Raw genomic sequence first — 24,539 nt, forward strand, 5'->3', positions numbered from 1 at the left:
TTTTCGGGGAAACAGGGTATGCAGTGGTCTATGTTGCTGTGAGTTACAGACTGACTGAGGCTCTACTATCCAATACTCGCAGCATTTGAATACGAGACCGTAGATCCTTACATCTGATCATTATTATTATGATGCAGTAAAGGGCGCGTTCACATCTGCACCCCGGTCTCTGTTTTCAAGTTTCCATCTTCTGCCAACAGGAGACGGAAACCTGGCAGACAGTGTCCGCCCGTGAGTGTTTTGTGCTCTCTGCGGCGAAACCATTTTTTTTTTTTTTTTTTTTTTAACCAGACACAAAGTCCTGCATATCGGACTTTGTGTCCGTAAAAAAAGAAAAAAAAAAAAGCTGTTTCGCCGCAGAGACCACAAAACACCCACGGACGGACACTTTACAAACCCATTCAAATGAATGGGTTTGAAAAATGACTGCCGGTTTCCGTCACCTGTCCAGTTTCTTACACAGAAGACTGAAAGCGGAGACCGGGGTGCAGATGTGAACCTGCCCAAATTTGGCTCAGCCAAACTAGAGTCGTCACATTTGGACACTTTTTTTTTTTTTTTTTTTTTTTTTCCTTCCTGAATCTAAGGATATGCCATTTTAAAACAAACAAAAAAAAATGTTTCGTTTTTTTTTTTCTAGGGGGTCATTTTTTTTTTTTTTTTTTTTTTTTTTTTTAGCAGTGTATTTAATTGCACCCTATGGAAAAAAAAATATATTGTAGTACACACCCCAATCCCCTGTTGTGCTGATTCTTATATTTTTCACAACACTGCTGGGCACTGGAAGTTTTCTCTCTGCCTGAGCAATCCAAAATAATGTCTCGTGTTATATTGGAAATGGTTACATTTACTTCTGACCTCTAACAGGGTTCACCAGTTTGAGCTAGATGTGATTATTGTGAAACTGCGTACATATGACCATGCAAGCGATGGTCACAGGTTAATGGCTTAGTACCAATGGGGGGGGAGACCTTAACTAAATGCTGAAAGGATACATCACACCATCCTATTACTATTATAAATTCCATTCTTTATATGAGCAGATAATCCCAGAGTTTATAAATGTACTCTTGATATTTAAAGTGTACCTAACCTTTCAACCAATTTTACATCAATTGTACAATGTGGAATAACACTCCATTTGGCCATTATGTGACTTCTGCATTTTTAGCAGTTTTGTGAACCCCACAAAATTTTAAGAATATTCGGCCCTCTTCTTCACTGCTATTATACTATGGGGTCTTCTCAGACCTCAGCATATAAGAAGTAGAGGCCCAGGGGAAGTGACTAGAGATGAGCGAATAGTATGTGAAACTGCAATTTTGAATACCTCGCTCCATAGGAATGAATGGGAGCAGCTGTGTGCCAGCACTTAACCCTTTGCAGTTCACCCGCTCCCATTTATTCCTATGGGAGCGAGGTATTCGAAACTAGAGTTTTGAATAGTATTCGCTCATCTCTGGAAGGGATTAAAAATAACAAACGCATATACTCACCTCTCCTAGGTATCTTTGATCCGTCTGTCTTTTCGTCATCTTCTTCAGTTCTCTTCTATCTTATAACATGTGGAACTTGTGACCTCAGTCACAGACCGGAAGAACCCCGAGAGGGGGCCGGGAATTCTCAGAAGCCCAGGAGAGGGGAGTATAAGTATTTCTGATTTTTAGTCACCTCCCTTGGATAAGCATCCATTGGAAAGGGGCTCAGCTACATGCCGGCTGCTTTCCATTAACAATATGTATAACAGTCGGGAAATCAGGCTTTCCCAGCTCAGTACCGCACCTCTGGGCTCAATCATTACGTCACTGAACAATAATTTCTGCCCTGGCAATGGATGCTCCTGATACATGAGGCATGTGAAATCTATGGCAACTCATTATTTATTTATTTATTATGCTTACTTATATAGCGCCATCATATTCCACAGCGCTTTACAGATATTGTCAGTCACTGTCCCATATAGGGCTCACAATCTACATTCCCTATCAGTATGTCTTTGGTGTGTGGGAGGAAACCCACGCAAACACGGGGAGAACATACAAACTCCTTGCGGATGTTGTCCTTGGCAGGATTTGAACCTAGGACTCCAGCGCTGCAAGACTACAGTGCTAACTAGGGATGAGCGAGTACTGTTCGGATCAGCCGATCTGAACAGCACGCTCGCATAGAAATGAATGGACGTAGCCGGCACGCGGGGGGTTAAGCGGCCGGCCGCCGTCAAAGCGGAAGTACCAGGTGCATCCATTCATTTCTATGGAGCGTGCTGTTCGGATCGGCTGATCCGAACAGTACTCACTCATCTCTAGTGCTAACCACTGAGCCACCTTGCTGGCATACATTTCAGGCATCACTCTGGCATAAATTTAGTTAAATTTGGCATGACCCTCACCATGCCATCTTTTTATGGAGGTGGCGAAGGTAACGTAAAAACACCAGGTGCGTCAATTTTTGTTACAACTGGCATTTGCAAAGTCACATACCCAATGCTGGGGTTTTTTTTTTTTGCACCACATAGGTGGCATACGTTATTAATAACTCTCCCTCAATGTTTGTTAAGACCCTAGCTATGCTCCATGATAACTTACCATTTCCCACATGAGGCTCTCACAATTTAGTACCAAGTAGATCCCCATTCTCGAGAATCCGCCTAAAAAAAAACAAAAAGAAAAAAAAAAAAAAAAACGCTTCCCAACTTCATTGGTTGCCTACATCTTCTATGAACTGAATACTGCTGCATATTAGGGATTGCTGCCATCTGGTGTGAACTATTATGAATTGCAATATATAGATTTTTAATGGCATATTTAGGATGATTGATTATGGATTTACTATCGCTTTAGTGATGTAGCCTACTTCGAGATTGGACAAACCATCTAAACAAGGGATGTTATGCTGTATGAACACCAGATAGCCTACAAAGAACACACAATACAGTCACAAATAATTCAACAAAATCCTATTTCTTAATTTATAATCAATTAAAACCAATATACCCACAGAGACAAGACCATAAAGTACTGTATACCAAATCCCATATTATTAATATAGAATAAATTCATGCACCTGGAACTAATAGAATCGAAGGATATGTCATGGAGTCTAGTAAGTAGCAAGTTCATTGTTAGACAGCTATACTGTACAGTATACAGTGTATACTATCACTGAAAGGACCTCACCAGTATGAAACCTTCTAAGTATATGATACATGGACGAGGAATAGTCACACAATAAGCTAAGAAATATTTTTCCACGTTTTTTGTTGATTTAAAACAATTTTTGGAAATAATAAAGATAAAAGTCGTCTTATTTAATGTCGTCACTTTATTGTGAGATTTAGAAACTTAACTAGAGAGGCAGAGGCAAAAAGGGAACTGATTTGGCTTTTGTCCAGTAAATGGGGGCCTATGGATCTGTTTAGGGTACGCTCCAGGGGGGGCTGTCCAGACACACACAGCAGATGGGGAATCCAGTGAATCATGTAAAATAACCTCTGATCACGTAGCAGATTGGATTCAGACAGACTTTGTTACCAGGCCAAACTACCTGGATGTGACCACTGCAGCCAATGATTGGTACCACCACCACACAGGACAGGGACTGCAGCAGTCAGGAGTGAGTAGTTTATCACCACAGAAAATGTAACAAATGGACAGGACTACCAATGTGCTGGGGAGTCACCAGGTAAGTAACGGTTATTTTAATATTTTATCCTATTTTCTTTGCATTTCCTTTTCTTTTTTAACTCCTGGACAAGCCCTTTAAGTGGTAGTCTGAGATGATGCCATTCCTTATAAGAGGCTGCAGCTGTCATTCCTTAGTACTCCTCCTTCCCATGAACCATCATTACAGGCGATGTCATGCTTCCATTTTATGGGCACTACACTTCCCAGCATGTCCTGGCCATGTACACTGGAGGTTGTAGTGTGACATCTGCAGCTTCAGGTACACGTCACAGAGTTATCCGCTGGCTCCACCTCTATTGACAGCGTGGAAGACGTGACGTCAGCACATTAGGAGGGGTGCTGGCCTATGGCCTCCTAGTTCCCTTGCTACGCCTGAAGTGGGCGTGGTCTACTCCCTGTAAACATGTCCGGGTCATGTGACCCCTCCCATAGGCCGTGTTGCCAGGTTTCAGGATCCCGGAAGCGGATCTGACAGAATCTGCTGCTGTGGCTGCTCCTGTACAGGGTAGTAATGATGATGGCGGCGGCGGGGGCAGACGAGCTGGAAGCCCGGGAGAGGCTGACATTATGGGATCGGAGGTCTGAGCCGCTGGCCCCCCTGACAGAGAGACAGACAGACTCCGTGCTAGAGCTGAAAGCAGCCGCAGAGGACATACCGATTCCAGCAGAGGTGAGTGACAGGAGTGACAGCCGGAGGATGATGGCTCCAGTGGCTGCCAGGCAGTGTAATGTAATGTGTGACTAGGACGTAGTCGGACACCTCCAGGCTAGTGTTTCCGGGCGCAGCATTTCCTGACATGGCTTCTGTTTCCTTGTTAACTCCTTCATGCCATACCCAGGGAAATCCTTGTACTCCAGGGATATACTACATGGCTGATCTGTAACCTTGTGTGGTGTGTATAACCATATACATATATACTACATGGCTGATCTGTAACCTTGTGTGGTGTGTATAACCATATACATATATACTACATGGCTGATCTGTAACCTTGTGTGGTGTGTATAACCATATACATATATACTACATGGCTGATCTGTAGCCTTGTGTGATGTGTATAACCATATACATATATACTACATGGCTGATCTGACTGTAACCTTGTGTGGTGTGTATAACCATATACATATATACTACATGGCTGATCTGACTGTATCCTTGTGTGATGTGTATAACCATATACATATATACTACATGGCTGATCTGACTGTATCCTTGTGTGATGTGTATAACCATATACATATATACTACATGGCTGATCTGACTGTAGCCTTGTGTGGTGTGTGTATAACCATATACATATATACTAAATGGCTGATCTGTAACCTTGTGTGGTGTGTGTATAACCATATACATATATACTACATGGCTGATCTGTAACCTTGTGTGGTGTGTATAACCATATACATATATACTACATGGCTGATCTGTAACCTTGTGTGGTGTGTGTATAACCATATACATATATACTACATGGCTGATCTGTAACCTTGTGTGGTGTGTGTATAACCATATACATATATACTACATGGCTGATCTGTAACCTTGTGTGGTGTGTATAACCATATACATATATACTACATGGCTGATCTGACTGTATCCTTGTGTGGTGTGTATAACCATATACATATATACTACATGGCTGATCTGACTGTATCCTTGTGTGGTGTGTATAACCATATACATATATACTACATGGCTGATCTGACTGTATCCTTGTGTGGTGTGTATAACCATATACATATATACTACATGGCTGATCTGACTGTATCCTTGTGTGGTGTGTATAACCATATACATATATACTACATGGCTGATCTGTAACCTTGTGTGGTGTGTATAACCATATACATACACTCACTGGCCACTTTATTAGGTACACCATGCTAGTAACGGGTTGGACCCCCTTTTGCCTTCAGAACTGCCTCAATTCTTCGTGGCATAGATTCAACAAGGTGCTGGAAGCATTCCTCAGAGATTTTGGTCCATATTGACATGATGGCATCACACAGTTGCCGCAGATTTGTCGGCTGCACATCCATGATGCGAATCTCCCGTTCCACCACATCCCAAAGATGCTCTATTGGATTGAGATCTGGTGACTGTGGAGGCCATTGGAGTACAGTGAACTCATTGTCATGTTCAAGAAACCAGTCTGAGATGATTCCAGCTTTATGACATGGCGCATTATCCTGCTGAAAGTAGCCATCAGATGTGGGGTACATTGTGGTCATAAAGGGATGGACATGGTCAGCAACAATACTCAGGTAGGCTTTGGCGTTGCAACGATGCTCAATTGGTACCAAGGGGCCCAAAGAGTGCCAAGAAAATATTCCCCACACCATGACACCACTACCACCAGCCTGAACCGTTGATACAAGGCAGGATGGATCCATGCTTTCATGTTGTTGACGCCAAATTCTGACCCTACCATCCGAATGTCGCAGCAGAAATCGAGACTCATCAGACCAGGCAACGTTTTTCCAATCTTCAATTGTCCAATTTCGATGAGCTTGTGCAAATTGTAGCCTCAGTTTCCTGTTCTTAGCTGAAAGGAGTGGCACCCGGTGTGGTCTTCTGCTGCTGTAGCCCATCTGCCTTAAAGTTCGACGTACTGTGCGTTCAGAGATGCTCTTCTGGCTACCTTGGTTGTAACGGGTGGCTATTTGAGTCACTGTTGCCTTTCTATCAGCTCGAACCAGTCTGGCCATTCTCCTCTGACCTCTGGCATCAACAACGCATTTCCGCCCACAGAACTGCCGCTCACTGGATGTTTTTTCTTTTTCGGACCATTCTCTGTAAACCCTAGAGATGGTTGTGCGTGAAAATCCCAGTAGATCAGCAGTTTCTGAAATACTCAGACCAGCCCTTCTGGCACCAACAACCATGCCACGTTCAAAGGCACTCAAATCACCTTTCTTCCCCATACTGATGCTCGGTTTGAACTGCAGGAGATTGTCTTGACCATGTCTACATGCCTAAATGCACTGAGTTGCTGCCATGTGATTGGCTGATTAGAAATTAAGTGTTAACGAGCAGTTGGACAGGTGTACCTAATAAAGTGGCCGGTGAGTGTATATACTACATGGCTGATCTGTAACCTTGTGTGGTGTGTATAACCATATACATATATACTACATGGCTGATCTGTAACCTTGTGTGGTGTGTATAACCATACAGGCTGTATACTACACAGCTGATCTGACTGTAGCCTTGTGTGGTGTGTATAACAATACAGGCTATATCACATTGTATCCCAGCTGTGTATTATATGGTCTGCTATGACATGTCGGATAGAGGATAATTCTCTGTTGGCTGCTGAGATCACCACAAATAGAGAAAGGGGGTTTGTTGGGAATGCAGCCGCAAGAAAAGTGGCTGAACTTCTGGTGGGCAGAGATAGCCAAAGTACAGAACATGGCCATTTTGGCTCTGGTATTTATGGTCTATGTGATGAAGGGTGAAGCAGTTTGCAATGGCCCTTCATGTTACCCACTACTCGGAGCCTGATGTGCCAGGCCCTTCTGAACCAGATGCTTTTTGTGTAATAGATAACAGAGTGGGGGTCACATATTTCACCTACTAACACAGAGTGTCCTAATGGGGTATTTACTATTCACCTTTATGACAAGGCCAAATGTATGTATGTATGTATGTATGATATTGAGGTTGAGGTGCACTTTACATAACTTAGATTGTCCGAATCCAATCCTGTCCACCGAATAGGTCCTGAGTATGTGTTCTGAGGGGGCCTGGTACCTGTACCGTACATAGATCAGCTGATCTGGCAGCCTCCAGGTGGTGTCATTTATAGCAGTGAATGTGGAGTGCGCACAGGCTGCTTTTGTACAAGTAATAGGAGTGGCTCTGCCAGTACCACCGCTGAGCAGTTGTGTTGCTCTTATTACATGAATAGGAACAGTCTGCACATGCTCCCCATCCACTGCTGTAGCTTCCACTACCCACAGATTACTGGGATACTTGATCAGTGTGGGGTTTGGGTGTCAGACCGCCACAGATGACATACTGATGACCTATTCTGTGGATAGGCCATCAGTATACAAGTCATGTGCACCAACAATCTTATGTGATCAGGCTCTTCCCAATGCTTCAATGTTGAGGGCAGCAAACATTGGTCATGTTCAGTGTTATTTCACTCATTCCTTTGTTACCCAGGAGATATAGCACTGCCAGAGATACTGGGGCAAATTTATTAACACTGCTGTTTCCTGCACCAGCTTTAGTAAAGGCCTAACTGGCACACGACATGCCTGAATTATTAAGAGGCTCATATCTCTTAATAAACTCTGGCTCACACCCATGGGCGGAATGAAAGTTATACGCCAGTCAGGAACTGACATGAAATTCCTGTATATTCCTTTATAATAAATATATCAGACTGAGGCAACCCTGCTCCTGCCTCCCCCTGAGTAACACTGAATGGAGGACGGGGCTGTATAAAATGTAGAGACACTGAGCGGAGGGTCACATCAAACTGTTATATCTCACATGTTCTCTGTATTATTTGCATGGATATCACTGGTATAAAACAGGCGGGATTATGATATTTATATCATATATATGTTATAACTGCATATAAATGTTCCAGACCTGACTGTGTCATCAACCAGTGATCTCTTGGAAATAATATAGATAATTTCCGCACCTCGTGGATGATACAAGGATAATCCATATCATTTTTAGCCCAAGTGAAAGTAATGTAATATGTTCTATACTCCTAATATGTCATTCATTATGCTTGGCTTGTTACATAGATTATTGCTCTTTGTAATCTGAGATTATATCCAGAGGTGAATGTACACTTTAAATATGTAACTTTTTATTATGTATCTTACCACAGCTCCCCATAGAAGATTTATGCAGTTTGACCTCCACTTCTTTGACTGTAAGTTTGTCAGGAGCTGTTCCAGAGTCTACCGAAGGCATTTTACAGCAGGGATTCGCAGCACTTGGAATGGAGGATGATCGAATTGAAACCGCACAACAAGTACGTTTTAGCAGACCCGGACAAATCAACAGTGTCTTCCTGTAGTTTGTAGTTATTTCATTTGTGACACATGGGGTGTATACACTGCAGATTTTTTGCTCCAGAATGGGTGGACGGAAAGTCCAGTGTTTACAGTAGGCGCAAAGCGCATGAGTTGTGAGCAAATCTCATCCTTGTGTTGTGATAAAACACAGGTTGGAAATTGACCTGTAGTGCAGATATTTAATCTGAAGTGTTAATTTATCCTGTGCCTTTCACCCATTGCAATGCATAGGATCTGAGGCAAATCCATAGCGATGACATGAAATCTGCAACCAAAAATGTATGATTTGTAGTTCCTAACCCAGTGGATTACAAGCAGCTATCTTGCCTGTTTTTTGGTAACTGAAAATCTGCAGTGTGTATATCCAGTTTGAACAAATTCTAGGATCTCGGTTCCCCACTATCTACAGCAGCTTCCCTCATTCTTATTTCTTTCATAGACTCCTTTGCAGTAGCTGCCTGAAATTGTTGGATAAAAAGTCCTGCACGCACATCTTTTTCATTCACCACTCCATATGGAACCGCTTAAGCGGTCTGCCTGTCTGTTGTGAAGAGCTGACACTAGTGTGAACCTATTGTAACTAACACATTTTTGCAGCCTCTTGCCACCGCGGGTTGGCTAGGTTTTCAGCTGCATGTGGTTGCTGCAACATGGAAACCCACCCTAACACATGCTGCACTATCCAGTCATCCTATTCAACTGGAACGCAGATAAAGATGTGTAGTGGAGGTGACACTGAGTTAAAGGGGTTGTCCAGCTTTCACAAATTATCTGCAAATACATCCGCAGCAGTGCTGAATCCTCACTGTTCCATTGTGCACTCTTTTCTTGGCTTTATTTTACTTGAGACTCCTTGTATCACTGTTATTTACATGCAGTGAATCTGTGGACAAGGTACAGTTCTCATGATTCATCTGCCTGTTCTCACTTTCTGTGTACCCTTCCTTTTTCTACACAAGGGTACTCACTCAAGGGTACGCAATGAAATCGCAGGGAATAAATTGCTCTCACATCTGAGGTCACATGCTGCTGTGATGTTTCGTTTGCAAGGTCCCCCCCCCTGTAAATGGCAAACACAAAATAAGAACAGGCAGATGAATTATGGGAAATGTAGTTTGCCCACAGATTCACTGCATATAAATAACATTGATACAAGGAGCAGGGCAATGAAACAGTTAGGACTTAGCACTGCTGCGGATGTATTTGTAGATAATTTTTGAAAGCTAGACGACCCCCTTTAACCAGCTTATTGACGCAAATTTAGTAGAAGTGCTATTCTGTTCAACCTGTTCCATGAGCGTATTGTATTGGCTTATTAAATTTCCAACTTTGTTTTTTTTGTAGTTCTTCTCGTGGTTTGCCCAGTTACAGACTCACATGGATACAGATGAAGGTGCAAAATACAGGTGTGATGTTATGGGATGTGTAGTTGGTGCTGCTGGATATGCTACTTTGGTTTGTTAAATATGTGTACTTATGTTTTTGGTTTCTTTAGGGAGATGAGGGAATACCTGTCTGGTTTTAGGGACCAGTGTGATGCAATATTGAATGATGTGAATGTGGCTCTTCAGCATCTCGAGTCTCTACAGAAACAGTACTTATTTGTGTCCACAAAAACGGGAACACTACATGAAGCCTGTGAACAGCTTCTAAAGGAACAGGTATATATTGTGTTATTAGGTCCTCATTTCAGTGATTTTGTGTGTATATATTATGTTTATATTCTGCATTACACTAGGCGTATACTTCTATTACAGGCTGCCCACCACATCTTGTAATATAAGCAGTTGTATGGCAAGCCTGGGAGCCTTCAATAGGCTTCTGATTATTATACTAATTGATGGTCTGAATCTTAGTCCCAGTTTTAGCAATGTAACTAAATCTTTGTATTGTGTAGCCGATTCCAATGTAATCCTTGAGCTAATGTATAGGAGTTCTTCATATGAAGGTGTGTCACATACAACATATTATCTGTGTAGCATTTGTTGTTTTTTTTTGCTTTGCAGTCTGAACTTGTCAACCTTGCGGAAGGCATTCAGCAGAAACTTTCATACTTCAATGAACTAGAGAATACAAACACAGTGAGTATTGTTTCTGCTTCTGGATATGATTCTGAAATGTATAGCTTATACACAAATGGCACCATTAAGGCACTCTCAGTATAGCTGCTCTATAAACAAGTTTTGTGACCTGTTTGTAGAATAAAGATGTCACATTGACCAAATACAGACGCTGTAGTATTTTTTATGGAAACTCTGAATTTTGATGTTAACTTATTTACTGCTGGAAATGTATGAATAAAATGACACCTGGGCTTTACCACTCCCTTGTCAATGGGGCAAGTCCTGAAAATTAGCAAAAGAAAATTCTTAATAATCTCCATACAAAGTATCCTGGTATAATAGGAAGCCATGTTACTTATCCTGACATATGTTTTAATAAATCATTATTTGTATAATATAGTAGCTTTTCTCCTTACCCATTTACGTGCGTTATCAGGAATACAGTTTCTAGGAGTAGTCATTCCTGATAATACACCCATGTAAAGGTGCAAATGACCACAGCAGAAACAAGCAAATGCTCATTTGTTGGGAGATCACATCTTTTATACAACATATGCATTGTTAGATTGTCGCCAACACATTGACCTGTGTAAATGAGGGGGCAATGATTGGGAGCGAACCAGGAGTCTCCATTTTTTTTTGGCTTCGACTTCAAAATGAAATGATTATTTTTAATTACGGTATCCAATTTCTAATATTATACAAGTTAAATTGTATATTCTAGTTTATTACATCATAGAAATTCAATCACTAGCGTTTTAATGAAATCTAAGAACTGTTTTTTACTGACCGTGGCTGTCAGCCATTTGTACTGACTTTGTTCTGACATTATCTAATCAGAGATGCCATTGTCAGTGTGCCGGGACACACCCCTTTGACATAGGTAATAATAACACCCACTTGTCAGTTTATTCATAAATGTGTGAGTAAGAATAAAGGAACAGCACAAAACAGAGATCTAAATACAGCGATATTGTGTTACAGGGACTCCATAGGTTCACTATATGGAAAGGCTACACTGTCTCTTTATGTATGATATGAAGAGATATTGCTGCGCTCTTATGCTTTCCACTACTCTGACATTATATGTGTAACTGGTTGTGTCTGATCTTTTCTCCCTTTTAGAAGTTGAATTCTCCCACATTATCTGTGAACAATGAAGGATTTATCCCCATGCTGTCAAAGCTGGATGACTGTATATCTTATATCTCCTCACATGTAAGTTGAAGGTTCCATATCATTTTACATATAGGGGAACCTATTTCTTTATCATTGGTTGTAGTTTTCTCATTTCCCAAAAGATCTCATCATAGGTAAATTAATTACAAAGTTTGTGGTCGATGAAACCTCTTAGTCTATGGTCTTAAAACTTTGTACCCTTCATTTTGCAGAGGCTTGCACCAAATGAAGTGCTCTTCTTTCTTGGGTGGGGGGATGCCTCTCGAGCGCTTTTACGTTGTATCTTGAGTAGATTTATTTCTAGAGTTTCATTGACACTCATTGTGAGATCTTTTATCCTTCTGTGTTTATTGTTATTTATCCTTTCATCATACATTAACACATGTATTTATTGCAAATGATGACAGCCTTTGTTCATACAGGTTTTTTCTTTTTCTTTTTTGCACATCTAGCCAAACTATAAAGACTATCCTGTTTACATGGCAAAGGTTAAACAGTGTCTTTCTAAAGCTATGCACCTTATGAAGACTTACACAGTGAATACTCTACAGAACCTCACAAATCAACTCATGAAACGGGTATGTCCGGAATGGTGTGGAGTGCTTTGCATCGCTTATGTTGTATAATACAGAGCCAATGTTGGTCTATAGGGCAATTCACATGGGAATATATAACAGGACTGTGGAGTCGTTTGACTCCATGGTTGTTAACTTTTTGTGAAGGAGTTGGTCTGTGGAAAAATTGGTAGTCAGAAGTAGTAAAGGTTCTCTAATTCATTAAAAAGCAAAGTAAATATGTAACAAACTACATCCTATTATATAATATTAATAGTTGTGTAATATAATTAAAATAATCATTTTATCTTAAATCCAGGGAGGGAGTTGGTATCTCTTTTTCCGATTCCAGCCAAAATTGGTCTCAAATCAATTCAATTCAATATGCAAGGCCCAGAAAATCCCTTTTAGTTTCCCAGCCCCTTAGTCCTACATGTCTGAGTGATATGTCAGAAAATCTTTGCTAAATCTTGCCTATATACTCAAAAGTTTCTATTGCCTGCCTGTAAAGTAAATATTTCCTTTTAGTTGTGATACATTCAGTGATAATTGTGTGAATTTATGATTGATGGAAATACTTTTTTTTTTTTTTTTGTAGGATCCATCAACAGCACCACATTCTGACAATGCATTCACTTTATTTTATGTCAAGTTTAGGGGAGCAGCTCCAAAGGTTAGGGTAAGTATTCCTTAGCATCTGCAGGTATCTCATGTATGACATGTAAAGTAAGGGATAGTTTTATGCGATATTTAATATGGAATATTTTTTATAGCTATACATAAACTATAAAGGTGTCTATACTATATTAAAGGTGCCTGACAGCAGCTGCTGACTGAATATTTGTACAAGTAGATATGTATATCTTTATTATTATTATATAGTAATGATATTCTGAATGCTGATCTGTTCTGCATGACATTAGAACAGTGTCTGTAAATGTTGTGACCATATTACTTTGTTTGCCTAGACTCTTATTGAGCAAATGGAACAGCGATCAGAGAAGATACCAGAGTAAGTATTATTGTAATAGGTTTAATGCAATGCATAATGGATTCCTACGGCGTGAGGGAGACCCTGATGAGCAATAATTTGGCCTGTCAGGTCCTACTTTTACTCATCTTTCCAGAAAAATAGCGCTACATGATGCTTCATTTTACCAAATATGCACCTTGCAGGAAAGGGTGTTCTAATACAGATGATGCCTGCAATCTTGGTGGTTTATGGAAATCGGAGGATAACTTGCAGGTGTCTGGTTGGATCCCCACCAATTGGTAGACATTCTTTTATTTTTTTGCCTCCGTTCCGAATAGAACAATGGTTGGGAGGCACATACAGCTCCAGAGATAGTCAAGTAAAATGCTTGGCTGCCTCAAGTGCAAAACCCCCTGTTCTTCTGATTGGTGGGGATCTGAGCAGTCGGGCCAGACATATCTGCAAGACGTCCTGTATCATGTGGACAGGGGCTAATTTTCCCAGGTGAGGAGACCTTTTTAATGCTGATTCCCTCGTGTCAGTAACTGGTGACCCACAACATATTCACCTCCTGTAGCTTTCAGTGCTGTGTCTTTTCTGTCTGAGAGGTCTTAAAGCAGCTTAAACACGTTTAATGTTTCTTGGCCAAACTTGTTTCATTATTTCCCACACTCTTTTGAGAGTTGTCTCTTTATCTTTTACCTGCTAATTTTCAGTGTGAATTTGCATACAAAAAATCTGCAGAGCAATACCGTATCAGCTAAGTGGACGAGATCTAAAAATCTTATCTATATGTTGTAGATATTTCCTGCATGTAAGTTGACCTGCGGTAGGGATTTTGAAGTCTGCAGGATCTCGCTTCTTACAGCAGATTTCATTGCAGAGATTTCCAGCAAACCCTGAAAAATCTGCATCAAATGAAATTCTTGTGTGCATGTACCCTTATAGTCTCAAATAATTGAAGTCTACTACAGTCGGTCTTCTGTTTCATTTGTGCTATATTAGTACAGGAATTATCTGGCTCAACTTCTGTAGAATGTACAATGCACCCATGGTGACCCTGTTTTGTAATATTATTTGGAAGGTATCAGCTGCTTCTTGGCGAAATACATCAGTGCTACTTAGATCAGCGGGAGAACCTGCTCAGCCCAAGCATCACCAGCACAATTACAGATCTAACCAGCCAGAACAACAGGGATCACTGTGCGTTGGTAAGCATGAAGTGTAATCTACATGGCTTCTGCTACTACTTCTGGGCTCTGAATACATTTCTTCCCCCCTACCCTTTACAACTGTGAAATAAGAGGCCCATTGAAGAGATGAGATGATCAGCTGGTACTACAAGGTGGGAAATGGATTTCCTTTTTTTGGGGGTTGTAGTTAATACATGCCTCTGTTCTTGTAGGTGAGAAGTGGTTGTGCTTTCATGGTCCATGTATGCCAAGATGAACACCAGCTTTACAATGAATTTTTCACCAAACCAACACCAAAATTGGAGTATGTGGTAAATTTGTAAATGTTTTTCTGGATCCTGTTTGTTCTTTCACACATAAGCTGTGTATTTCATGCTTTTTGTTTCCATTTCCTTATAACTTTTTTTCTTTCCTCCTTCTTATGACTTGATAGGTTCCTAGTCGAAAGTTCAAGTACCTTTTTTTTTTTTTTTTTTTTTTTTTTCCATTTTCCAAAAACTAAAACAGAGTGAATTTTGGTGTAATCAGAAAAAGGACCGTGCCTACTTTTTTTTGTTTTCCCATTTAAGGTATCCAATAGGACAGATTTATTAAGCCTTTGGTTTTAATGAACAATGGTGCCAGGGTAATGCTAGGCTCACACTAGCGTCCGGGTTTCTGTTCTTCGGGTCCAGTTGCAGGACTTTTCTCTCCACCTATTTTAGAATGGGGAACGGAGTACTCGAACCATAGTGTGAACTAACCCTGATATGTGTGTAAATTGACAGGCATACTTCATACTTTTGGTACATCTCAGGTGGTCTATGTGTCATAAATTGAAATCCATGCCAGCTGGTGGCTAGTAAAGATTTCACTCAGTACTGAACCAGTTTAATAGTGCAGATAATATTACATTTATCACATTGTGAAGTCCTGCCCCTCTCTACCTCTATCCCAGCCACAAGAGTAGGGAAAAAATTTTGGAGGATATATGGTGACTTTTGATATACTTTTTCTAGCACACAAGGCATGATAAATTGGCCTCAGAGTTCTGTCTCTAATTTCTGCACATGTAAAGACATTTTTATGGAGGGATTTTTTTTTTTTTTAAGTTTTACTTTTACTTTAGGGGAACATAGTGTTCTCTTCTGCTGTCTGCTTATATTGATTACTGGTAAAGTAATCTAATCGATCACTTATATTAGTCATCTGTGTATAGGGGCATGTAGAGAATATGCAGATTGCAACTTCTCTATGTCTGGCACAAGTAGGGAGTTCCTAGAAACTGTGTGCATAAGAAGCTGCTTCTGTTTTTCGGGACATAGTGATCAGTGTCCTGATTTATTTCAGTTCGCTGCAAAATTCAGTCTCTTCCTGATGGTGCTGTGTGTAGGAGCAGGAGGTACTTTTGAAGTCATCCCTTAAAGGGAATTTCCCATCTCCCTCTCTAATCAACTTTGTCTGCTGTATCTCTTTCTCAATTCCTGTATTCTTCAACAAACTGGTGGGTGGGCTTTGGCTGTTTGATGGACAGGACACTTTGAAGTACCTCAGTAGATATAGACATTGCCTTTTATAAATGTAGATCAAATGCACAATATATTGCACAGTAAGTGTTTATTATATTACACAAATTTGGAAAGAACAGCAAACTTTCCGGCTGCAGCGGAGAGAACGGACTTGCAGTAAACTCAATATTATCTTTGTGTTTACGTAGAGAGTTCATAGGACTTTCCAAGCCTTTATCAGCAAATTACAATAAGCTGACCTGTTTGTCCACACAACAGATCTGAACAGAATAGTGAGAGCACTCAGACCAGAAAGCAGTGACTCATCCCTCTGACCTGTTATCACAGGACAGGATGGATACCGAGGAAACACTGTGTAAACAATAGGGGGTATAATGTAATATAACAGACAAACAAAACAGCATTGCTAAAGAAATGCATTTAGAAAAACTCTTGACTTTACATAAGCTAGCAGTATAGATAGGATCCTTGAGATTGGAATACTCCTTTAAATTAACAGCCGATGGCACAGGGACTAAGCCAATCGCTTGTTCATTTACTCAGGACAGATGAGGCATGGTTAGGATAAGGTGAATGAGGTAAGTTTTGTACCTTTTCCTTATAATTTGTTCTATTTTCTCACCATACATCGCACTGAGCGTATAGTTAATTCTCAGTGCTGTAAAAGTACAGCTCATCGATATAGCATGGTCAAGTCCCCTTGTAGAACAGTAAAAAGCAAAAAAGGAAACTTTAGAAAGCTTGTAATACATGTAAAGCTAGGTTCACACAAACACTCGCTCTACGTTAGGGCATTCCGTTCCCCATTTCGCATGAAAAACGTAGATTCCATTATAGTCTGGGGTCTTAGTGTAGACACTTTTTAAGCAAATTGGTTTTTTAACCACTGAAACCCAAATGGTAATGTGAACCTAGTGTATGAAGAAAATAACATTATTCTTTTTTTTTTTTTTTTTTTAATAAACCTATTGCAAGTTCAAAATATCCAACAATAATGTTATTTATTCCATATAGTGAGTGCTGTTTAAGGGGGCATTCACACTACCGTCGGTGTCCGCTCCTAGTGTCCACTCAAAATCTGGCACGGACATTAGGAGCGGACACTAGCTGTGTCCGTGACACCTGTCATTCATTTAAATGGGCATCGGATGCGTTTTTTTGCACTCCGTGCCCTTCCTTCCCGGTCCACAAGTGAAGATGTCCGTCTTCTCAAGCGGACAGAAAAACCCGACATGTAGTGTGAATGCCCCCTAAAATAAATAACATAATTCACAAATTATTGTGTTTAGGCCAGCTTGCCTCCACCCACCCCCTCAAAATGTGTACATATCAGGGCAACCAGTTACCGGGGTCAACTTCACCACAGTACTCAATTGTCAATTTTTTTTAAATTTATTTTTTTTTTAAGTAACAACACATAATGCTGGGAGGGGAGGGGGTAGTGTTGTGCTACACTACCCCCCTCCCCCCCAATCCTGGAATGTTTCATCAACCATGCTGATGTCTTCAGGGGATGTAGGATATGTCTAACCAAGCACTTTAATAATAAGTGAGCAAAAAGGCCAAACTGTCTGGTTGAATGACACATATCAGACTTCGAATCCTTGGCAGAAGTTGTATTTCTGCATTGTAATTTCTGCATTGTATTTTGTTCAATTTTTCCACATGAAAAATCTGTTGTATTAGCATATCCTAAGGGTATGATTTCTTTCTGATAATTCATTCGGAACATGTAAATTGTGTTGTTGCTTCAACATGTGCATAAATTCAGATAAATGAGACAGTTCTTGATGGTTGTACAACAAACCTAGTTCATATGAACATATCCTAAAGCTGTATGTATTCTTGGCTTGGTTATCTCTTATCATAATTTTTTATTTTTTTGATTACAGTGAACTTTTAGAGAAATTGTGTCTATCTCTATATGATGTGTTACGGCCACTCATCATTCATGTCGTTCACCTGGAAACACTCTCCGAACTTTGTGGTATATTGAAAATTGAGATGCTTGAAGATCATGTACAAAATAACGGTAAGACATGCTCTTATTTTTTACTTTGCAATTACTAAAGCAGCAGCTTTAAGGATTTATCAGCGATAAATCCAAAGAGTTTGTAATGTTGTCCCTGTATTTGTCTGGGTTTCCTTTGGTCACTTCAGTTTCCTCCCACACTCCTAAGACGTATTGATAAGGAATTTAGGTTGTGAGCCCTACTTGGGGACAGAGATCAACAATGACTGTAAAGCACGGGAAATATGTTGGTGCTATATAAGTGAGCAAATTAAATATTAAATGATAAATTTCACTTACAATGGACAATTGTGAAAGGTATTTCTGAGGTTTGTTCCGATACACCACTCAAAATGTAAATTGCAGAAAAAAGAAGGAATCCTGGATTATGGAAATCACAGGATTGATAGATATCGGTATCAAAATAATGGCCTAATACCTTGTTGTGCTGCTTCTAGACTTTCCAAAGATGCCTTTTTTTACTCAGGATTTTATTCGTATGCGAATTAGGTGAAACGAGTTTTAGGGGCGTTTCTTCTACTGCAATGGTTTTGCTGTCCGCTGTAGATAACTGCCCATAACTGCAGACTGAGTGACATCCTACATTTTGTCACAATCATGCAATGTGGGGGGTGGAGCTGGGCCCTTTTCAGATAATTTGCATAATAAGAAAATCCTGATTTTCATGAATCCGTAATGCATTATATGAAAGACCTCTTTGAAAAGTGTATAAGCCGCCTTACAAGGTACTGTCATTAGTTTGATATTGATTTTCCTGCTGACAGATTCCCTTTAATGATAGGCAAATGATAAAACATGGAAACAAAGCATTCAAAGCATCTCGATTTATTCAGTATCTAGTATGAGCATCACCCACAGGCATATACACATGCTATTAATGTGGTTATTATTGATTGTCTGACGCTGGGTTCACACCTGCGCCCAATCTCCCTTTTCAGGTTTCCGTCTTCTCCCGACAGAAGATGGAAACCTGGCAGACCGTGTCCGGCCGTGAGCGTCTTGAGCTCTCCGTGGTGAAACTGAGACAATGTCCGACTTTGTGTCCGGTTAAAAAAAACAAAAAAAAGTTTCGCCGCGGAGAGCACAAAATGGGTGCTCACGGCCGGACACTTTCCAAACCCATTCATTTGAATGGGTTTGAAAAATGCCTACAGGTTTCCATCTCCTGTCCAGTTTCGGGCAAGAAATGGAAACCTGCAAAATAGAGACCGGGACGCACATCTGAACGAGCACTGAGGGATGTTATACCATGCTGGGCACACAAATCAAGATTGGCTGCTAACTGCTCCCAATATTCAAGCAATGAGTCCCAGTTGTGGTAGATGACAAACCAGTAATATACCGGTAGAACCGAAGGCATCACACAATCATCTCACACCACTTCATCCAACTTGTGAGGTTTAACATGGCTAAATACTCTGCTTTCTATCTGGCTTATGCCTCCCACATGCCACACATTGGGAGTTGAAAATTTGATCATTTGCAGATCTTTGAAGTAACTACTACTTCTTTACAGCTTGTCCTTCTTGGTGTTGCAATGTCGAGGAGTGTATTTGTTGCAGATATTGAATATTTAAAGCAAAGCCAGTTATATCAATGGCCAGTTAACTATTGTGGCTTTCCATTATGTTGGGGACATGAAACTCCAACAGTAAAGTAAACCATATATGCAGAGAATATAAAATTGATGAAATATTGTTGCTTTAAAATATAATAAATCTTTACTGTATCATTGTTTTTCTTAGTGTTAACTATGTCCTTCTTTTTGTGCTGTATTTAGTTGACCAGCTTGGTGCCTTTGCTGCTGTGGTGAAGCAGATGCTAGAAGATGTACAGGAGCGACTTGTCTACAGGACGCACATATACATTCAAACTGATATTCTGGGTTATAAGCCGGCTCCTGGTGATCTAGCATACCCAGACAAGCTGGAGATGATGGAGGTATGCTATGCTTTAGCCACCCTATAAGAGGGACTATTACTACAGCACATAGTGAGCCATAACAAATGCATAGCTTGCAAAATAAACAGGAAGACCTGACCAAGGAGAAATGTTTAAAAAGCTGAAAGATCCGTTTTAAATGTACTCAAAGTTTATCTGGGACTGTAAAATTGATGGCCTATTATTGTCCTCAATGGTCACATGTGGCGGGGACGTCATCACTGTAACGCCTTAAGCTGTACATTGATACCATAGTCTTACTGTCACACATGACTTCTGCGGACAGACAGCGATTGGCTGCAGGGCCTACATGGCGCGCCACTGATATCATCATTGAAACATTAGTGCGGGAGACCAATTTAGAAGACCAGGTTGTGAAGTTCTGTGTTGCATGTGTTGTTCATTTTAAAGAACCAATAACCCTCTAATATCTTAGAACTCTACCCATTTAATAAAATTGTAGGTGGTTACCTATTCAGAAATTGATTTCATATATCAAATATAATTGTACTCAGTTCATCATTTCGGATTTTGTATTTTAACGTTGTTCAATGTCTCATACATAGCAAATTGCACAAAGTCTGAAGGAGGAACAGAAGAGGTTGCAGTCTCCGGATGCTTCGTTTTCTGATGTCCATCTAGAGGATGCGGAAGCCAATAATCTTATCAAAAGTGGTAGGTTCATCATTGCAGCTACTATATATTATTGGTATTTGAAAGGGTTATTTGAATCCCCATAAATTAAATGCTGGTTTAAGGTGTATGACGCTGGTTATACATGAAAGATGGCTTCCAGCTATACATTTGCAAAAAAAAAAAAAAAAGTTCACATCTGCAGTGCTGGTAGTGTTTGGCTTTCTTGAAGACATTATAGCTATAGGCATTGCATTAGAAAAAAAAATGTAATTGATTCCTTTTGTTTTTAAGACTACATGCTAGGAGCGTGAAACCTCCAAATTATCCCCGCGTGAATATTTATCTACTTTATGAATATTTTCTATGCTGGAATAAAGCGATCAATATCGCTACACAAAGGGAAATCATAGACCATGGAAAGCTTTTCACGAGTTTCAATATCCTCCCGAGGAGACAGAAAAATTCCTCACAAAGGCCATTTATTATTATCTGGGTTTGAGTCCTGTTTGATGTGCTGTTTCCATGGTGACGGCATTTGGAAATGTTTCTGCATAGTAGTTCAAGTGTAAATTAAGGTTTGTGTTATCATGAAATTAATTGTGAGGATAGTTCCTGGCTATAAAAGACCGTGACAATAGTAGCGCACTACAGACATGGGGCTGGAGCTGGCCGTGGGCTTCCTATGAAACCTTAATATATACCATTTTAAAGGGGTATTCCCATTATGCTTGTTCACTAACCGGCAGGCTGTTGTGCTCTCTTCACTTCCTGCTTTTCTCGGCACATTGGTGGGCGGGGTTTCACTTGCACAGGATTAGTTGTAAACAAATTACCACAGTGTGAAGCTGATGTAGCAGAGCTGGATTTCAGTCAGTTTGCATTATGTACTATCTCAGCCCTTATCAGCCAAATTCAATTAAACCGACCTGATAAGAGCTCAGAAATCCCGGAGCTCTCACCTCCCCCTATCTGAGAAGCTCTGCTACTTATCAGACACAAACCACTCAGAGTTGCTCCTAGCCCCTCCCTCCCCCCCTGAGAGCAGGCAGCTACATCACTTGACAAATGAGCAAATAATCCCAAGGGCCATGGAAATGAAGTGTAAACAATGAAGTGAATAAATTAAGATAGCGGCCAAACAAAGCAGTTTTGATAAAGCAATGCACTTAGGAAAAGTCTTAAATCCACATAAACTAGCAGTATAGATAGGATCCTTGTGATGGGACAACCCCTTTAACCGCTTTGTGTTGGGTCAGATTGTTTTTTACCCAGCGAACACTCACTTGGTCAATGCCATAAAGAAATTGAGTTTTGAAGACTTTAATCCATCTAGTTGACAAAGAGGGGCACAAAATGCTACCTTTAAACACACGAATTCTAACTAGCATAAAATATAACTTTTATTTTGATCAGCTAAAAATAATATAGCCAGGGCTATTAAAACAAACAAATAACAAACACACCAGCAGGCGTGATTAGGACAACTCCCAATACACTCTTTCAGTATGTGTCCCCACAGACTGCTGGCGCAATTATATTGATTTAAATGAGCATCCAGGGAATAGTAAACTAACTCTCTGGCACATGCTAGTAAACACCACTTTATAGGTTCAAGAATAAGAGGTTGTTACTCTAGCTGCTGCCGTAGCTGTATAGGATAATCATCCCCCCATTACCCTGCTCTGATATCTTGCATAGAGCCCTGGAGCCTATTGACACTCATGCACACTTACACACATGCCACCCTATGTAAGCTAGGTGCGGCTTTTTTACAGATTAAGTGTGCATACCAAATGCTGGTCTTAGTAATTTACTGACATTTATGCTCTTTCACTATGTCCCTGCCTGTTCAAAATAAACTACAGGTATCCAGGTTTAAGATGCGCATAATAAAATCTCTCAACGCGTTTCAAAGTTAAACTTATCATCAGGAGAGGATGTAAATCAAAAAAATAATAAAGATGTAGTTGCGGTTAAAACCGCATTTCCCGGTCCCTGATGGTGGGAGCCGGTACGGAGTGTCTGACGCTGACTGCTGCAGCGCTGGGGTTTAAATAGAGCCCAGACTGCTTCTAAGGATACGCCCCCTCGACATCATTCGGGTCTCCGCCAATCAGATTGCAGAGTCTCCGTGCGGAGGATAGCTCCTCCTTCTGTGGGCGTATGTTTGCCTCCGAAGCGTCCAAAATAAACAGCGCTGTTACTGTCTATGGAAGAGGAACCCGAAGGTAGGTATATATCATATCTGACAGATATTGGGAATGAATCGCTCCACACCAAAACTCTTTATTGCCATTAATACGCAAACACACAACTCCCTGCATTTATTGGCAGGTGAAAAAGATCGTGTAGCATATAGATAGGTCTGAAAAGTGGGCAATACCCTGCGTTTATTGACGGGTAAAAATACCCGCCTAGCATACATATTCATTTAGCGGAAGTTCAAAAGGAACCATGATAGGGGGACATTTCTGAGAATCAGTCCCATCATCACTTCAGTACACTATCGATGCGAATAAAAAATAAAAAATGTTTAATCTAATCATTTACAAGATTACTGCTACGGTAAAAGGACTTAATATGGAGTTAACCCTATCCCTACCATAGTGTACTGAGAGGAGCTATAGTGAAAGGACTTAATATGGAGTTAACCCTATCCCTACCATAGTGTACTGAGAGGAGCTATAGTGAAAGGACTTAATATGGAGTTAACCCTATCCTTACCATAGTGTACTAAGAGGGACAAGTGCCTCAAGACATGCCTTTCCCTCATTGTTCCTATTTCCTGGGTTTTTATAGGTTAGAGAAGATATCAAAATTAGTGGAGTATATCCAGCCCTACTGTCTATTTAGTCTCAAATAAATGGGGCAAAGGAAATTTGATCGTTAAGACCTTTTGGTCTTACACATTGGAATTTAAAGATCCACCTCGCCTCGTGTTGTAACAAAAGGCGATCCCAGTCACCTCCCCTTGTGGGTTCGGGTACATGTTCAATACCCTGAAACTTCAAAGTTTCAGGGTTGCCACCATGATACTGCCACACGTGGTTCGATAAAGTTTTATCCTCTTTCCTGTTGATATAACCAATATGTTCCAACACTCTCTTTTTGAACTCACGTCGGGTCTTTCCGACATAGTTGAGTGGACACGGACATGTGACACAGTAGATCACTCCTGCCGTCCGGCAGTTGATAAATTGTCTCGTATCATAATGGATGTTAGTCGTTACGCACAGTACTTGATTCCCTTTCTGTATGTGTTCACATGCCTTACATGTACCACACTTGAATGTGCCGTGTGGAATACTGCGATTTAACCACGTTTTCTCAGGTGCAGCAGGTCTAAGATGGCTATGTATCAATAGGTCACGTAGGTTCCTGCCTCTCCTGTACGTGACACTAGGTCTTTCACTCACAAGGGGTCTAACCTCTGAATCCATTGTGAGAATGTCCCAATATGATCTTAAGATATCCAGTACATTCTTATATCCCCGGTCATAATTGCCTATTAATCTGACAATTTTATTGTCACTAATCGAACGTTGTTTTGGTGTAAGTAGTTCTGTTCTATCTCTACTCTTTGCATCTTTTCTTGCTTTGAGTAGTAATGGGTTAGGGTAACCTCGTTGCCTAAATCTGGCTCCTAATTCTTCTGATTTTTCTTCAAAGTCCTCCAAGTCCGAACAATTCCTGCGAACGCGCAGAAACTGTCCCTTGGGTATGCC

At 40.5% G+C, this 24,539-nt stretch overlaps 1 protein-coding gene across 1 annotated transcript in view; it reads left to right on the top strand.

Moving 5' to 3' along the window:
* The first annotated feature begins 4,141 nt into the window (after positions 1 to 4,141).
* The window catches only part of COG3 (component of oligomeric golgi complex 3), a 56,059-nt gene continuing 35,661 nt past the window's right edge, over positions 4,142 to 24,539 (top strand). The window contains exons 1-14 of the mRNA XM_075265457.1: positions 4,142 to 4,353; positions 8,546 to 8,692; positions 10,080 to 10,141; positions 10,231 to 10,396; positions 10,742 to 10,816; positions 11,924 to 12,016; positions 12,430 to 12,555; positions 13,130 to 13,210; positions 13,500 to 13,543; positions 14,589 to 14,715; positions 14,910 to 15,001; positions 18,098 to 18,237; positions 20,018 to 20,178; positions 20,745 to 20,853. Of these exons, the coding sequence (XP_075121558.1) occupies positions 4,195 to 4,353; positions 8,546 to 8,692; positions 10,080 to 10,141; positions 10,231 to 10,396; positions 10,742 to 10,816; positions 11,924 to 12,016; positions 12,430 to 12,555; positions 13,130 to 13,210; positions 13,500 to 13,543; positions 14,589 to 14,715; positions 14,910 to 15,001; positions 18,098 to 18,237; positions 20,018 to 20,178; positions 20,745 to 20,853 (1,582 nt within the window). The 5' untranslated portion in view covers positions 4,142 to 4,194. The remainder of the gene's footprint in view (positions 4,354 to 8,545; positions 8,693 to 10,079; positions 10,142 to 10,230; positions 10,397 to 10,741; positions 10,817 to 11,923; positions 12,017 to 12,429; positions 12,556 to 13,129; positions 13,211 to 13,499; positions 13,544 to 14,588; positions 14,716 to 14,909; positions 15,002 to 18,097; positions 18,238 to 20,017; positions 20,179 to 20,744; positions 20,854 to 24,539) is intronic.

This window comes from Leptodactylus fuscus, chromosome 2 (assembly GCF_031893055.1).
Source record: "Leptodactylus fuscus isolate aLepFus1 chromosome 2, aLepFus1.hap2, whole genome shotgun sequence".
NCBI lineage: Eukaryota > Metazoa > Chordata > Amphibia > Anura > Leptodactylidae > Leptodactylus > Leptodactylus fuscus.